The 18,163-nt window shown below is 38.1% G+C and overlaps 1 protein-coding gene across 3 annotated transcripts in view; it reads right to left on the reverse strand.

Annotated features, from left to right (window-relative positions):
* SLC49A4 (solute carrier family 49 member 4) overlaps window positions 1-18,163 on the reverse strand; it is a 95,706-nt gene that overhangs the window by 33,318 nt on the left and 44,225 nt on the right. Inside the window, exons 5-7 of one of the 3 annotated variants that reach the window (XM_007533127.3) lie at window positions 16,413-16,521; window positions 9,440-9,507; window positions 1,495-1,622 (exon numbers count right to left, since the gene is read on the reverse strand). In XM_007533127.3, coding sequence (XP_007533189.1) covers window positions 1,495-1,622; window positions 9,440-9,507; window positions 16,413-16,521 — 305 coding nt within the window. Of the gene's footprint in view, window positions 1-1,494; window positions 1,623-8,195; window positions 8,324-9,439; window positions 9,508-16,412; window positions 16,522-18,163 lie in introns of those variants that run through there. The other 2 variants (XM_060198265.1, XM_060198266.1) reach the window with 2 other exon arrangements.

Below are 18,163 nucleotides of genomic sequence, written 5' to 3' on the forward strand. Positions count from 1 at the left end.
CCTCTGCTGGGGATATATCCCAAGGAACTCAACACACCCATCCAAAAAGATCTGTGTACTCATATGTTCATAGCAGCACAATTTGTAATAGCAAAAAACCTGGAAGCAACCCAGGTGTCCAATAACAGATGAGTGGCTGAGCAAGTTGTGGTATATATAAACAATGGAATACTACTCAGCTATTAAAAACGGTGACTTCACTGTTTTCAGCTGATCTTGGATAGACCTTGAAAACTTCATGTTAAGTGAAATAAGTCAGAAACAGAAAGATAAATATGGAATGATCTCACTCTCAGGCAGAAGTTGAAAAACAAGATCAGAAGAGAAAACACAAGTAGAACCTCAACTGGAATTGGCGTATTGCACCAAAGTAAAAGACTCTGGGGTGAGTGTGTGTGGGGGGGTGGATAATACACGACTAAGAAGGATGACAGAGGTCCTAGTGGGGATTGTATTGTTATATGGAAAACTGAGAAATATTATGCATGTACAAACTTTTGTATTTACTGTTGAATGAAAAACATTAATTCCCCAATAAGGAAATCAAAAAAAAAAGTTGGGAGTTGGGCAGTAGCACAGTGGTTAAGTGCACGTGGCGCAAAGCGCAAGGAACATTGTAAGGATCTGGGTTCCAGCCCCTGGCTCCCAACCTGCAAGGGAGTCGATTCACAGACGGTGAAGCAGGTTTGCAGGTGTTTATCCTTCTTCCCCGTCTTCCCCTCCTCTCTCCATTTCTCTCTGTCCTAGCTAACAACGACATCAATAACATCAACAATGAAAAACAAGGGCAACAAAAAGGGAAAACAAATATAAAAAAAAATTTTTAAAAAGGAATAACTATATCAACTCATCTGTGATCTTGGAAGAACTAATGCAGTTTCCAATGTAGGGAATGGGGCCACAGAATTCTGGTGGTGGGAAAGCTATGGAATCTGTTATTTGTTATCTTATAATTTTATAAATCACTATTAAATCACCAATTAAAATTAAAAAATAAAACTATATGTGCTGGTTTAAATAATTTTATCTGTGTGTATTTAAATCTGAACAAGTCAATTGTCTTTATTTGCCCTACAGTAATAGTGATGTAATTGCTATGAAGGGTGTAAAATTCTTTGCATTTTTACTCTGTCTGCAGATATCTATCACAGGGAGATGAGAATTTGTACCCATGTCTCAATAACCAAAATATAAATTACTAATCCCTCAATAAAATTACATTAAAAATTCCAAGACTATTTAGAGTTTTTCCAAGTTAAGAAAGTTTAGCTTAAAGATTACATTTGGTTATCTTTTATAAAATGCTAATGAAAATATTTTTTAGTTACTTTTGAGCTCTTCTTAGATGGTCGGTTGTTTGGTGGCTGAACAAAGGAGGCTATTTTTGTATATTTAATAGTGGAAAGCAAGAAAAGGTCTTTTTTGTTAGAGTTACATATATATTTCTGTGAACTAAAAAATTCTCATTGAAAATTTGAAATAGTCTGTATTCACCTGTGGTTAAAGGTAGGTGTGTGATGCTGTTCAAACAGGTCAAGGTAAACCACGTGGATGACAGTGTAGCCCCAGAAAACAGGAGGAGAAGAATTAGTTTCAGCATACCCCTAATAAAATCTGCAAACCTGAAAAGAAGAGACATTCTATTAACTATAGCTGAGTTTATAAAATACTATATAAAGTAATGACATAATTTCAGTAAACAGTAATTTATTACAGAAATCTCCACATATCCAATTTTTATTCTATAAAATGAATAGGGAATGAGAAGATAGAGAGAGAGAGAGAGCTAAGCATCACTCCATTAACTTTCAGCATTTCTTGGTGTTCCTATGTGGTGTCAGGGATCAAAACCAAGGTTTCATGCATAGTAAGCCCTGGGCTACTCAATGAGCCACTTCACAAGTTCTCTTTAAAGCAAGCCTTTTTTTTTTTTTTTAACTCCAGGGTTATCACTGGGGAATCCACTGCTAATGGTGGTCATTTTTTCTGTTTTAATGGATAGGACAGGGAGAAATTAAGAGGGGAGGGGGCAGATAGAGAGGGAGAGAGAAAGACAGACACCTGCAGACCTGCTTCACCACTTGTGAAGCTTCCTCCCTGCAGATGTGAAGCTGGGGACTCAAACTGGAATCCTTACACAGGTCCTTGCACTTAGTATTATGTGCGCTTAGCCCAGTGTGCTACTGCCCAATTTCGCAAGCTTTTTGCTTTTTAAGAAGTTGATGCATTTTGTATGACTGTGAAAATAGTTACCTTGTAATAAATGTTCTTTTCTCTTACAAAATATACAAAATGTTGTTTTAGGATTTTTAACTTACAGGATAAATTCTGCCATTTAATTTTCTTTATATTTTTCAATAATTTCCAAATATCCTATATTGAACACATAATTTTCTTTTTAAAAAATATTTATTTATTCCCTTTTGTTGCCCTTTTTGTTTTATTGTGTAGTCGTTGTTAGATAGGACAGAGAGAAATGGAGAGAGGATGGGAAGACAGAAGGGGAATGAAAGACACCCGCAGGGCTGTTTCACTGCTTGTGAAGTGACTCCCCTGCAGGTGGGGAGCTAGGGGATCGAACTGGGTTCCTTACGTTGGTCCTTCCACTTCGCAACATGTGTGCTTAACCCGCTGTGCTACATCCGACTCTCCATAATTTTCTAGTTTAAAAATTTTCTTTCTGTCCTATCCAACAATGATAGCAATAACTACAACAACAATGATAAACAACCAGGGTAACAAAAGGGAAAAAATAGCCTCCAGGAGCAGTGGATTTGTAGTACAGGCACCAAGTCCCAGTGATATTCCTGGAGGCAAATATATATATATATATATATATATATATATATATATATATATATATATATATATATATATATGGCTGGGGAGACAACATAATGGCTATGCAAAAGACAGGCATGAGTCGGTGAGATCCTAGGTTCAATCCTAGGTACCAGCACTCAACAGTGGTCTGGTATCTTTCTCTCTTTTTCCTTCTGTATCTCTCCTTAACATAAAATAATAAAATAAAATAAAATATCACTCCATTTATTTGTCAAAGAGAGAGAGAGAGAGAGAAGAACCAGAGCCTCACTCTGGCACATATTACACTGAGGATCAAATTCAGGATGCCAACGCTTAAGAGTCCACACCCAGTGCACCACATTCTGGACCACATATTTCTAGTTTTAGAAAACAGACTGACATATGGAGTCTGGGCGGTAGCGTACCCGGTTAAGTGCACACATTACCATGAGCAAGGATGGAGCCCTTCACTAGTGGTGAAGCAGGTTTGTAAGTATCTATATTTTTCTCTCCCTATCTCCTCCTCCCTCTAAATTTCTCTCTGTCCTATCAGAACAAAATAGAAAGGAAAAAAAAGGGGAAAAATGGCTGTGAGGAGCAGTGGACTCACAGTGCTGGCACCAAGCCCCAGTGATAAGCCTGGTGGCAATAAAAAAAAAAAAAAAAAAGAGGGAGAGAAAGAAAAGGAATGAAAAAATAAAGAGAAAGAAAAGGAAGAAAAGAGACTGACTTTCTGTTTCTCATACATGCTAAGGCTGCTTCTCCCAGCAACATATAACTTTTCTACTTGTCCTGTTTCCTAACATCTTTCTATCTTCATATGCCATACATATATACTCAGTTCAACAAGGTTCTCCATGCTCACTCTACACTTGGTTAAAAAAGCATTTATCTCTACTAGAATATCTTGTTTTTATCTGTATATTTTTGTCTTCCCTACCAGATGATAAGCTTTGTGAGAGAATAGCCATGGAATAGTTAAGACTATTCTATAACACTGTGAACAACATGTCATGGCATTTAATTTCTCAAAATCTTTATCTTTTTCTTGAATTAACATGAAACTAAAAGGCTTCTGGTAGAGATACCTATTGCTAGGTAATGGTCCAGACCTTTTCCTTTTGCCAATCACTTTTCCTCATTTGCTAGTAACTGTTGATTATACAGGCACAATCTTCTGGCAGCATCTATTTCCAACTTATTGTGGCCTTCATAATTGCTCCTACTATAAGAAAACTTACCCCACCCCTATATGTGACATTATCAGGTTTTCTCTTTGGTGTTTGAAAATCCAACAACATAATAACCCTGGGTCCATACTGCCAGAGGGATAGAGAATGGGAAAGCTATTGGGGAGTTGATGGGACATGGAGATTGGGTGGTGGGAATTGTGTGGAGTTGTACCCCTCCTATCTTACGGTTTTGTTAATGTCTCCTTTCTTAAATAAAAAATTAAAAAAAAAATCCAACAACACCACCATCAATAACAACAGTAATAACTACAACAATAAAACAAGGGCAACAAAAGGAATAAATATATATTTAAAATTAATTTTAATAGTAATAATATGACTGTTAGCATTATCTTTTGATATGGTTAGTCATATTTGTAATCATTATCATGGCAAAATGACTTCCTATGGGAACTGATGCCATCTTTTGGTGGGAAAAAGGGATGCATCTTTGCCCAGTGACTTAGGTGTGTTCTCATCCATGAAAGTTCACAAGCAGAAAAGTCTTATATGCTCAAGGTTTCACTGCTTGCCATAAATGTTCCTCAGGACAATAAAAATATTTTACTTTAATTCCACACTCACCAAACACTTTGAATTTTGGAATAATGTATGAGCTTGCCAGATAAGCAGATGGCTAGGTATGAGAGAATAAAACAGATTTCTGGTATAATCAGAGTTGAGTGAAGTTGAACAGTAAAAAAGTTTTTTTTTAATTTTTAAATTTTTTATTAATATTTTGTTACAATATTAAAAGATTACAATGTATAGGGGCTGGGTGAATGCATGCATTACAGTTCACAGAGACCTGGGTTCAAACCCCTGGTTGCCATGTAAAGAGGGGAAGCTTCACAAGTGGTGAAGCTTTCTCCCTCTTCCCTCTTGATTTTTTCAGTGAGAAAGTTTTATAGAGACTTAAGGATAAACTGACCTCTTGGTCTGCAATTTTGTGTAGATAACAGTCTTTTCTAATTGATCATTAAAGTACACTATTAGGACTAGGGCACTAAATTTAGTAGTGGCCTTACCAACAAAATTAGAAGGAAAAAAAAATCATTGACAGCACACATGCCTATAAGGACTTTTTCTCCAAGGGATCCTACAAACTGCTATAAAAATAACTTTGTTGTTGTTGCTAGGGTTTCACCAGTTTTGTCTCCAAATTTTAGTGAGAGACAGGGAATAGATGCATAGATAGACAGACAGACAGATAGACAGACAGACAGATAGACAATAGAAAACAGCACCAAAGTCCTGCTCTGTGCCACAGTATACCCCCATGAGGTATATGGGGGCTCAACCTGGATTGTGTGCACTGTATAGCAAGTGTCTTCCCAGGTGAGCTATTTTACTGGTCCCTATTAAACAACTTTAAAATTTATTTTAGGCCAAGGATATAGCTATGACTGATTTCAATTCCCAGAGCAAGGGCAGTAATTTTTAGAACCACTGTTTCAACAAATTAAAAACAGAAATGTCCTCTTCCTAATTTTCCCCTCTAGTTCTATTTCTACATACTGAAAATTAAGGGGGCTGTAAAAAGAAAATAAAGAGAAAGGCACATATGATATGCCATTTCTGATACATAACAGTCCCCTCTTTGACCCATTTGGTGTTCAGAATAGATTGGTAAATGATGATTCACTATAATTGATTTGGATATTTAATTAGAAAATTAGATATGAGTCTTATCAGATGTGACAGTTAACGTATTTCCATATCAGTATGATTTCCTACAAATAGTTATCTTCCTACTCCTCTTTTTTAGGCTTTACTATTATATTTTCCTCAAAAAATTTCAGACAAAATTATTTAGAAATATAATGCCAATCTATTTTTTTTATTATCTAGGAAATACTATACAAACTGTAGGTTTAGATATACTACCCTGTGCTAACTATATTTAAGTATTTATATACCGAAGTGATTTATATTACTTTTGATTTTTTAGACATTTCTTATTGCTGGTTATCTAATTTGATCTCCCCAAATATGTAGTTAGATTATTTTCTGTCTAATAAAGTAGACTGCCAATTTAGTTTTTAATTAAACAGGGTTAAATTATTTCTGAAGTTGGTTGTTGGGGCATGAACACAGACCCTGAGCATCTTGTCCATGTTTATACGAGAAGTGGGGAAATTGTTGGGACATGAGTGGATATAATTAGCATGGTTGGGAAATGAACGTAATTAATGTATAGCTGACCTATGTCTGATATCAGGCTGACAGACAAGGGATTTGAGTGTGTCAAAAGTGATTTAAACACCAGTCTGCCAGAGCTTTCTCTTTCCCTGCATGCTCTTGGTGCCTGCTCTTCTTCTCCTAGGACCTCTGCCATGCCACCTCTCCCGGGAACCTGGACATGTATAGCCAAGCTCTGGTAAGCTTAGCTTAAAAGACTCATGGCTCTCTAGCCATAATGACTAGCTGATATCTCTGCCCCATTGCTTGTTGCTGTTATAATAAACTCCCCATTTGTTTAAACCATGACCAAAAGCCATCCTGAAGGTAATCTTTTTAGAAATACTGAGTGTACACAATAGTTTGCAGTGACCCAAATCAGCAAACAAGTAGAAAGACCTAAAAAAAGACACCATAAAAATCATACGTACATACTTTCCCCATATTTGGGAGCTCTCTGCCCTGATCCAGCTTTCTAGTCCTATTTCCAACTCTGATGCCATCTCCCCAGACAATACCTTTGGTCCACCTGCATGTTAACTGTTGGGTGCAGGCAAAAATTAGTAAAGTTATGGTCCCTTTGGAATAATCTAAAATAGAGCTACTACATTTTTCCAAAATGGAGACCCCCAAACTCATCTGCTATATTCTTGCCTTTAGGTTTCTGACTATTAAACAATTTGTTCAGCTTTATATCTTAATGCTTTTTCAATGACCAAGTTGCAGATGCTAGCTACCATGATGCCAACCTGACTTCCTTAGGCAGATGACCCCACAAATGTACCCTGGACCCCAACCTCCCCATATCCCTGCCCCACTAGGGAAAGATAGAAACAGCCTGGTATAGATTGACCTGTCAATGCCCATGTTCAGTGGAGAAACTATTACAGAAGCCAGACCTTCCACCTTCTGCACCCCATAATGATCCTGAGTCCATGCTCCCAAAGGGATTGAGATTTGGAGGGCTTTTTTTTTGGGGGGGGGATTGGGGTGTGGGAATATGATGCAGAGTTCTGGTGGTGGGAGTTGTGTGGAATTGTACTCCTCTAATCCTACTGTTTTATATTTTATAAATTAATTAAAAAAAGGAATATTGAGTATTTGGTCAGTCACCCAAATGAATGGCATTTTCTCTTTCTCTTTCTTTCTTTCTTTCTTTCTTTCTTTCTTTCTTTCTTTCTTTCTTCCTTTTTCTTTCTTTTTTAATTGCATCCAGGGGTATTGCTAGGGTTTGATGCCAACACTACAAATCTACCACTCCTGGATCGCCATTTTTTCTTTCTTGATAGGATAGAGAAATTGAGAGGATGGGGAGATGGAGGGACAGAAAGACAGACATCTGCAGACCTGCTTCACTGCTTGTGAAGCAGACCCCCTGCAGGTCAGGAACAGAGGCCTGAACCTGGGTGCTTGCGCTTGGTAATACATGTACCAAAGTGGGTGCGACACCTCCCAGTCCCCATATTTTTCTTTTTAGAATAAGGTATTTTCCTTCTTCCAACTAATTCTTTATTCTGTCATAAAGGGTTAAACACAAAAGAGAGTTTGGTGAAACTGGAAAGCTTTATTAATATTCATCAAAATGGGATAACCATATGTACATACCTGCCAAGTAAGCAGAAATAATATCTGCTAGCAGGGATTTACTTTTTCCAGAATAGTTCTAGAGATGCCCTTACAAATTATGTTTTTCAATTCTAATTAATTATCAACATGCTTTATTATCATCTCTCCATGGATTGTTTTATTTTATTATTTATTTATAAAAAGGGAAACACTGACAAAATCATAGGATAAGAAGGGTACAACTCCACACAATTCCCACCACCAGAACTCCATATCCCATCCCCTCCCTTGATAGCTTTCTGATTCTTTAACACTCTGGGAGTATGGACCCAAGATCATTGTGGGATCATTGTGAAGGTCTGGCTTCTGTAATTGCTTCCCTGCTGAACATGGACATTGACCTGTCGATCGATCCATACTCCCAGCCTGCCTCTCTCTTTCCCTAGTGGGTGGGGTTCTGGGGAACAGGAGCTCCAGGACACATTGGTGGGGTTGTCTGCCCAGAGAAGTCTGGTTGGCACCATGCTAGCATCTGAAACCTGGTGGGTGAAAGGAGAATTAACATATAAACCCAATCAAGTTGTTGACTAATCATGAACCTAAAGGCTGGAGTAGTGCAAATGAAGAGCTGGGGATTCTCTGTTCTGTAGATAGCTAGCAGGCATATTTTAGTTATATCTCGAGGGGCCTGTGGCTATACTAGCTTTTTTTTTTTTTTCCTGAGCCTGAAATCTGATATGCAGGTGGATCCTAGTTATTGTCTGGGGAAATGATGTCATGGCTGGAAAAAGAACCAGAAATCTGGACCTGGGAAGAGAGTAACTCCCAAATATGGAAAAGGTATGATAAATATTGTTGACTGTAGACCCCATAGATTTGATGTGATCTGGGACCCATATTCAGCTTAGGAACCTCTGTGACCTCTGCATCCCTACAGATCTGAGCTCACATTCTGTGGTCAATGTTCCAAGCTGCTCCAATATCAGGACCTATCTTCCTCAGGTATAGCATACAGTATCCCCCTTCGGGGGATGGAATGTTCTCTACCATTGTTGATCCAAGTTGAGGGCAAGGTCCTATGGGGGTCCAAAAAGAGGTCTGTTTTGTTGTTCCTGATAGAGAAGACCAGTAACAATGGGGAGAGGGATTTATTCAAGGTCTAGGCCCATCATGTCTGTTTCGGAATCTCAGGACTCCCTGACTAGGGCCCCAGCTGATGGGATGGCCTGATAGTGACTAAAGAGTCATCATTAAGTATGCCAGTCTCTTGTCCTTATTCAGCTTTTGCAGTCCTTGCTTTGCTAAGGTTAGCTTTGGAGTGAGTAAGAGAACTATAATAGGAAGTAGGTGAGGAGGGTATCTTTGGATTCTGTTTGCAAGTGCTAGTAGGTAACAATATGAAAGAAGCAACTTAATTACACTAGAAATAAATCTCCATTCTCCACAATCAATTTGAGATGGCATACTCTTGAAAAGATTCTTATAAATAGCAAATTCTATCTACTGCATGTCGATTTTCTTGTAACCCAAACAACTGTCGTTTTAGACAGGGAAAATTACTTTTCCTTGAATTTTAACATTGATTGAGAGGACCAATTTCTCTTTGTCTTTTTCTGGGTCAATTCTTTCACATGTTTAACATTAAATAATCTCACCTTGCTATAGCTATTCCAACAACACAGCCTCCAACTATGGACCAAAATCCAATCCAGCCAGCATCCACCTGTAAAGAAAGTGGTAGGTACATTTAATTCAAGTTCATCATACTGTATGTTAGAAAGTATGAACAAAGAGTCACCTGTAATCAATGTGCTAAAAAGCTAAGTAGCAATCAGTGTTCAACATACTATTTAAGAATATAAATAATATTCTTAAATATTATTCTCATAAACAGAGGTTGAGAAAGAAGAACAGAAAGGGAAACCAAAAGCAGGATTTGACTGAATCTGGAGTAGGGCACCAAAGTAAAAACCCTGGGGTGAGGGTGGATGTTTGGCTTCCTGGGGTGGCAAGGGGGGGGGGCGGATATGGGATGGGACACAGTCTTTTGGTGGTGGGAATGGTGTTTATGTAAACTCCTATTAATTTGTAGTCATATAAATAACTAATTAATATGAGAAGGGAAAAACTGATTGTATGTCTCAAACTTTTTAAAGCATAGCCTGAGTCTTTTTAATACATAGGCTGAGTCTTTGATATGTTGACTCTCTTAAAAGCTTAGACCAGGGAGAACAGAAGCAACTGGTGGCACAGCTATATACAAACAATGTCAAAGGACATAAAATATGGTGATGGTGTGTATGATACAGCAAATCCTAACAAAGGGATTTTTCAAAGTTAACCCAATTGCCAAATAATTTGATTGCAGCAGTAACTATCTACTGTCTTCTTAAACCCTAAGACAGTAGGAACCTCTGGCTTCCTCTTTAGAGCCTATATTTCCCCCAGTCCTGGAATCTCTAGGGTGGGGCTCACTTTCCTGCAAGCTTCTCTCAATTCATACCAAATGATATTGCATCCGCTGATACCAACCTAATCAACGCAATGAGTACCACCTCAGCATGCTTCACTTCAGACTGTGTCCAGAGATGTCAGGCATGAAATGTCCACACTTCAGCCTCATTTCTCGGGTGTGAGACCTTTCCTTTCATAGTATTCTCTAATTCCATTCGAGGTGGTTCACTGCCTAACAAAGTCCCAAAACCTAGATATAGACTAGGTCCTGTGAGATACAGTATGATACAGTTCACATGTATCCATAAATTAGGACAAAATATATACCTGAAAGCATAAGTACACAATAGTCTGCAGTGAGTCAGTATAAAGTTCCTAATGAAACAGTATCTAATTTACTTAGATACCCTCCTCACCTACTTCCTATTACAGTTCTCTTACTCACTCCAAAGCTAACCTTAGCAAAGCAAGGACTGTAAAAGCTGAATAAGGACAAAAGACTGGCATACTTTAATGATGACTCTTTAGTCACTATCAGCCCACCCCATCAGCTGGGGCCCTAGTCAGAGAGTCCTGAGATTCCCAAACAGACAAGATGAGCCTAGACCTCGAATAAATCCCTCCCTCTATTGTTACTGGTCATCTCTATCAGGAACAACAAAACAGACCTCTTTTTGGACCCCCATAGGACCTTGCCCTCAATAATGGTAGAGAATATTCTACCCTCCCAAGGGAGGCTGGACAACATACTGTATGCTACACCTGAGGAAGATGGGTCCTGATATTGGAGCAGCTTGGAACGTTCCTACTCATGACCACAGAATGTGAGCTCAGATCTATAGGGATGCAGAGGTCACATAGGTTTCTAAGCTGAATATGGGCTCCAGACCAAATCAAATCCATGGGGTCTACAATCAAGAATATTTATACACCTTTCCATATTAGAGGGCTACTCTCTTCCCTGATCCAGCTTTCTGTTCCTTTTCCAGCCATGACATCATCTCCCCAGACAATAACTAGGATCCAACTGCATATCAGATTTCAGGCTCAGGGAGAATAACCAACAACAAACTAGTACAGCCACAGGCCCTTTGGAATATAACTAATATGCCTACTAGCTATCTAAGAAATGGAGGACCCCCTAACTCTTCATCTGCACTATTCCAGCCTTTAGGTTCATGACTGTTCAACAATTTGTTTGGCTTTGTATGTTAACTCTCTTTGTTAATCAGGTTCCAGATGCTAGCATGATGCCAACCAGACTTCCCTGGGCAGACAACCCCACCAATGTATCCTGGAGCTCCACTTCCCTGAGCCCTACCCTACTAGGGAAAGAGAGAGGCAGGCTGGGAGTATGGATTGACCAGTCAATGCCCATGTTCAGTGGGGAAGCAATTACAGAAGCCAGACCTTCCACCTTCTGTATCCCACAATGACGTTGGGTCCATACTCCCAGAGTGTTAAAGAATAGGAAAGCTATCGGGGGAGGGGATGGGATATGGAGATCTGGTGGTGGGAATTGTCTGTAATTGTACCCCTCTTATCTCATGGTTTTTTCAATGTTTCCTTTTTATAAATAAAAAATAAAAAAGAATATGAATAATATGAAATGGCTCCTGTATGAATTATATAAGTCTAAACTTATCTAAGTAAATATGACTTTGATTAAATTGGAATATTTAAAGCAACAAAATAATGAATGCCACTAACAAATGTCTTTCACATATGCAGTAAATGCCTAGAATTATCCTAGGAGCTATTTAAATTTTTTAAAATTATTATTTATTTATCTATTTTCCCTTTTGTTGCCCTTGTTTATTATTGTTGTTGTTATTGCTGTCGTCGTCATTGTTGGTTAGGACAGAGAGAAATGTAGAAAGGAAGGGAAGACAGAGAGGGGGAGAGAAAGACAGACACCTGCAGACCTGCTTCACCGCCTGTGAAGCGACTCCCCTGCAGGTGGGGAGCGGGGGGGCTCGAACCCGGGTCCTTATGCCGGTCCTTGCTTTGCACCATGTGCGCTTAACCCACTGCACTTCCCCCCGACTCCCTAGAAGCTATTTTTTAAAAAAGCAGGAAAAGGACAATGGATGGTGAGTCACCTCAAAAAATTTAAGTATTACCAATATACATAGAGCTACCAGAAAATAATTAAGTGCTGAACATCTGGCAACATCTGCAAGTATCTGAAGATACTGGAAAAATACCAGAGAGAAAAATGTGGGGCGGAATACTTGGGGGACACTGATAGAATTTTGCTCCTGAGAAAATATTCACATTCTGCCATTTACTAGCTTTGTGGATATTATGTTTTACTACCCATTATATGGATCAATATATAGGAAATGTTCAATAAAGTTCAGATGCTATTATTATCTGATTGATGATGCTTTTCCATTTATCACATTCTTAACTTTATGGCCTACCTTATTCAGAACAATTTAGAAATACCTTATCATGTATATGTATTATTTTTACTTAATATTTTACCAGAGCACTGTTCAGCTCTAGCTAATGGTGGTGGTGGTGTATGTGTACATGCGGGGGGGGGGGGAGAGATTGAACCTGGGACCATTGAGCCTCAGGCATGAGAGTCTTTCTGCATAACTATTATGCTATTTCTCCCACCCTCATATATTATTTTTAAAGTTTTATTTATTTACTAATGAGAGAGTTACTTGTTTGAGAGTGGGTTACTTTTTCTTACTGACTTGTAAAGAGAAGCTATATAGAGGCTTCTAGAAGACAGTATGGAGTGCCCAGTAATTCTTGGTTGAGAAACTGACTATGCATGTAAAGAGCAAAGCTACCAGAATCTTAACATAGAGACTGCTATATTTTTGAGAGTAGAACAAATAAAGAGAGGGCAAGTAGTGCTGTGCTCTTGGAGTTCAGCCCAGCCAGAGTGGTAATCCTCATTAACATTTTTGGCTTCTGTTGAGATACCAGAAAAGCCAAATTTTAGCATCAAGGAGCATGGACTATAACAGAGTAAGGGCCACTTTGATTGGAATGATTAAAATAAAGGATTAACCAAAATCTGCTTGTTTAAGGTAGGACTGAAGTTTGTTTTTGCATATTGATATCCATTAACCTAGAATTTTTTCAAAGAGGAAAATTCTCCCCATTGTTCTCTGGTGTCATCTTTGTTTTATGGGGTGACATTATGGATGTGTTTGTAAGCTACTTTTTTCCTCTAGTTCAATTTGTCTATCTCTGTGTCAATGTCAGATTGTTGTAAGTATCCTAGCATTATAATTAAGTTTGATTACGTTGTATAATGGTATTCCCTTTTATTGGGACTTTGACGAGAACATTTTAAGTTCGTAGATGAACTACAGTATTAACTTTGTTACAGTAGTAAACCTTTGAAGCCAGGATCACTGTATTTCATTTAATTAGACTCTAGTGTCTCTGAGTTTTGCAGTTTTCTGCAAAGTTTTCTTCAATATATATTTTATTCACATTTATTTTCAGGCATTTGATACTTTTTGAAGATATTACAATTGGTAATTTTAGTTTATTTTTATGTTGAGTAGCATATAGAAATATGGTTGATTTTTGCAAGTAATTCAAATATAGCTGATCTTAGCAACCTATTAATGCTCTTACTGTATTAATTTATTCAAGCATATTTTTGCCTCTTACTCATCATTTTAAAAATTACTCCAGTCTTACAATCTCTGTGTTTTAATTGTATATTTAGTCTACTTTCTTTTAATGTAATTATTGATAACTTTAGGTCTAGGTCTAGCATCTACTACTGGTTTTCATTTTGGCTACCCAATATATCCTTTCTTACTTTTCTTCTACTTCAGTAAGTATTATTTTTGATTAGCTTAGTAGTTATAGACCTTTACTACGAAGTGGTTACCCTAGACTTCACACTCGACTTATTAGCACCTATTATAAATTGAACTTTTTTTTTTGCATCCAGGGCTATCGTTGGGGCTTGGTGCCTACACTATGAATCCACTGCTCCTGAAGGCCATCCCCGCTGCCCCACCCACTTTGTTGCCCTTGTTGCTGTTGTTATTGCTGTTGCTGTTGTTGGATAGGACAGAGAGAAATTGAGAAAAGAGGGGAAGTGAGAGAGGGGGAAAGATACCTGCAGACCTACTTCACTGCCTGTGAAGTAACCCCTCCTACAGGTGGGGAGCTGAGGGCTTGAACTGGGATCCTCATGCTAGTCCTTGTGCTTCACACCATGTGCACTTAACCCAGTGTGCTATTGCCTAGCCCCCTATAAACTGAATCTTTTACTTCTTCCAGATAGTCCAAGGCCCTTAGAAGCCTTTAACAGTTTTTAATTTATTTATTATTGGATAGAGACAGAGAAATTGAGAGGGGAGGGGATATAGGGAAAGAGAAAGAGAGCCCTGCTTCACTGCTCATGAAGCTTTTCCCTGTAGGTGTGGATCGGGCTTAAACCCTGGTCCTTGCATATTGTAATGTGCGTACTTAGCCAGGTACGTCACTGCCTGGCCCCAGCCTTTAACAATTTAACCCTTGAACTAACTTTGGTGCCAATAGACTGCACTGGACAATATTGCTACTGCTTATATATTCAATATTTGCTTAGATTCATGTTCATATTTGTACATTTTGTGTTCTTCATTGTTTTATATCTAATCTTTCTCATGTGATTAGTTTTTTCTCTTTTAAGAACAATCTTTAGTGTGATTGTTTTGTTCAGTATTATCTGTGGCAAAATTTTCTTAAAAATATTTTATACATTTATTGGACAGAGACAGAGAGAAGTTAAGAGGGAAGGGGATAGAAAGGGAGAGAGCACCACTGCTTCACTGCTCATGAAGCTTTCTCCCTGCAAGTGGAGTATGGGGGTTTGAACATAGGTACTTGCATACTGTAACATGTGCCCCTAACTATGACAAGTGATATTGTTTAAAATTTGTTTTTTATTTTGGTCTGAAATGACTTCATTATACCTTCATTATTAAAGGGTTTTTTTTGGGGGGGGGGGCTTAGAATTCTTTTTACTTAAAATTGTAGTTTAATTTAATGTTCTAATCACAGAGACCTCAGAGTGCCACTCCACCATATTTGGTGCCAAGGTTCAAATCCTGCCCTTACACATGCAAGCCATTTTCTCTATTGCATAATTATACTAGAATTAAATCTCCATTCTCCGAAAACATTTCAGGAAAAACTACTCCTGAAAAAGTTCTTCTGAAAACTAAATTGCCTACTGCATGACACGTTTTGTTTTATTTATTTATTTTTAACCAGAGCATCGCTCAGTTCTGGCTTATGGTGATACCAGGGATTGAACCCGAGATATTTGGAACCTCAGGCATGAAAGTCTTTAGCATAACCATTATACTGTCTCCCCCTGATGCCAATTTTCTCAAAGCCCAAACAACTATCCTATTTAGATGGGGAAAATTACTTTACCTTGAATTTCAACATTGAGAAGACCAATATTCTTTTGGAGATTTTATTTTGAACAGGTATGTTAATAAAAAATGGACATTTAAATATACAATAAATACTTTAAAAGCATATTGTGGAGGTACTATAAAAGCATACAAATGCATAGGGGTTAGCACGTCTATATTAAAAATACAGTTTTGCCAAGTATTGGAAATGATGTGAAACAGTGAAATGTTTCATGTATTCTTGCTAGGACTACAAACTGATTTAGTCACTTTGGGAAATTTTGCATTATCTATCAAAGTAGGCATACACACTAATCAGTAATTTTATTTCTACATATATATGAATAGAGATGTGTACAGAGATGCAAGGAGAAATATGTGTGAAAATGTTTATACTTTATTGTTTGAGATGGTAAAAATACTATAAGTAATCCAAATGCCATCAGAACTGACTGGATAAACTGTGGCTTAGTCATACAGTAGATTAGCATACCAACCAGTGGATTTTTTCTATTTGCTCTTCCAAATCACTCTCTCTCTCTGTCATCACAGCTTCACTACTCTGGAATGGCTTTTTCATATATATGGAGAGAGAGAGGGAGAGGGAGAAAGAGAGAGAGAGAGAGAGAAGAAGATACCTACTGCAGTACCATAGCATCCTACTGTATAGGCAAAGGGCAATTCTTTATCCAGGTCGTGAGGCTAAAAATAAAGACTATATACGCAATAACTATAACTTAAGTGTTCTAAATATATAAAGAAATAAAATGCTTACTTGGCTGACATGCACTGGTGTTAAAATTAAATCCAGAACTCCAGACCAGCCAGCAAATACCCCAAGTGGTATGGCATATGCTAATGCAATCATCAAAAATCTCAAATTGCTGTAAAAGAAAATTGGAAGAAAGTATTAATACAAATTCAAAATCTCAAGTTTAAACTCTGTGGAAAAAGGATTTTTTTCAAACTTTATTTTTATGAGAGAATAAGTGATAGAGAGACACCAGAGCACTGGTGAGCTGGGACAAATGTGTGGTGCCAAGGACTGAACCTGGAACCTCTGGGATGTTAGGCATGCAAGTCTAGAGTACTATCACTGTAAGATCTCTGGAATCAGAAAAAGAAAATATTAGCCAGTTTATTATAAATTTAACACTTTGAACATTTTAGTTTTTATGAGAACCTTTTTTTGCACATATTGTTTAATACTGTCATTTAAATTAACACTTGGGGGCAATGAAGAAATTAAAAGGGAAAGAAAACGTTACATAGAGGACAATGAAAATAAAGGGATAAATAAGCAGACCCTATGTGATACAACCTAAGTGGGATGCATTGGATCGACCTTCTCGTGGTGCATCCCGTGAGTACCCATTCATTGGGGAAACTGACGATCCTTCCTAGCAGACTGAATCCACATGGATCCCAGTTACTTTCAAAGCCAGCAACAAGCAGCTCCTGACAGCTTTCAACCTGACGCTGTTGACTGGCTACGGAAGAAGGGCAAACGCTAGAAGAAGAAGTGGTATTAAAAGAAAAATTTACACTAGTACAGGCTCACATTGAAAAAGAAATAACTCAAACAATCTAACATTGCATCTGGAGGAACTAGGAGTAATAAATAAACAGACCCTAAAGTCAGCAGAAATGAAGTAATAAAAATCAGAAAATGGAAACCAAAAAGTTGATACAAAAGAGCAATAAAATCAAGAGCTGGGGGAGTCGGGCTGTAGCGCAGCGGGTTAAGCGCAGGTGGCGCAAAGCACAAGGACCGGCATAAGGATCCCGGTTCGAACCCCGGCTCCCCACCTGCAGGGGAGTCGCTTCACAGGCGGTGAAGCAGGTCTGCAGGTGTCTATCTTTCTTTCCTCCTCTCTGTCTTCCCCTCCTCTCTCCATTTCTCTCTGTCCTATCCAACAACGGCGACAACAACAATAATAACTACAACAATAAAACAACAAGGGCAACAAAAGGGAATAAATAAATAAAATAATTAAAAAAAAATCAAGAGCTGGTTCATTGAAAGGTTAAATAAGACAGGGAACCACCCTCCACTAGGCTCACTAAGAAAACCATGAGAAATAATCTGAAATTAGAGAAATCACAACTGATAACATAGCAACACAAATAAGAAACTATTAGGAACATTTATAGATTAGGAACATCTATATGCAAACAACTGGACAACTTATAAGACATGGACATACCTTTAGACTCATATAACCTTCCAAGACTGAATCAGGGAGACGCAGGCAGCCTCAACAGTGTGGAGACCAAATCAGTAATCAAGATTCCCCAAGAACAAAAGTCCAGGTGTAAATGGTAAATTAATACCATTTGTTGAACCATGCTCTTTTTCTTTCCTACTGGGGTTTCACACATGAGCAACTCAACAGCTCCCAGTTGACTCTGCTTCCTTACTTTTAATTTCAGATTGAGACAGATAGGGAGAGACACAGACAAAGACATCACAGCACCTTGAACCTGCTTCTGGTGTGAGTGCTCTCATGTGGGAGAGTGCATATA

Source organism: Erinaceus europaeus, chromosome 9, assembly GCF_950295315.1.
Source record: "Erinaceus europaeus chromosome 9, mEriEur2.1, whole genome shotgun sequence".
In the NCBI taxonomy this organism is placed as follows: domain Eukaryota; kingdom Metazoa; phylum Chordata; class Mammalia; order Eulipotyphla; family Erinaceidae; genus Erinaceus; species Erinaceus europaeus.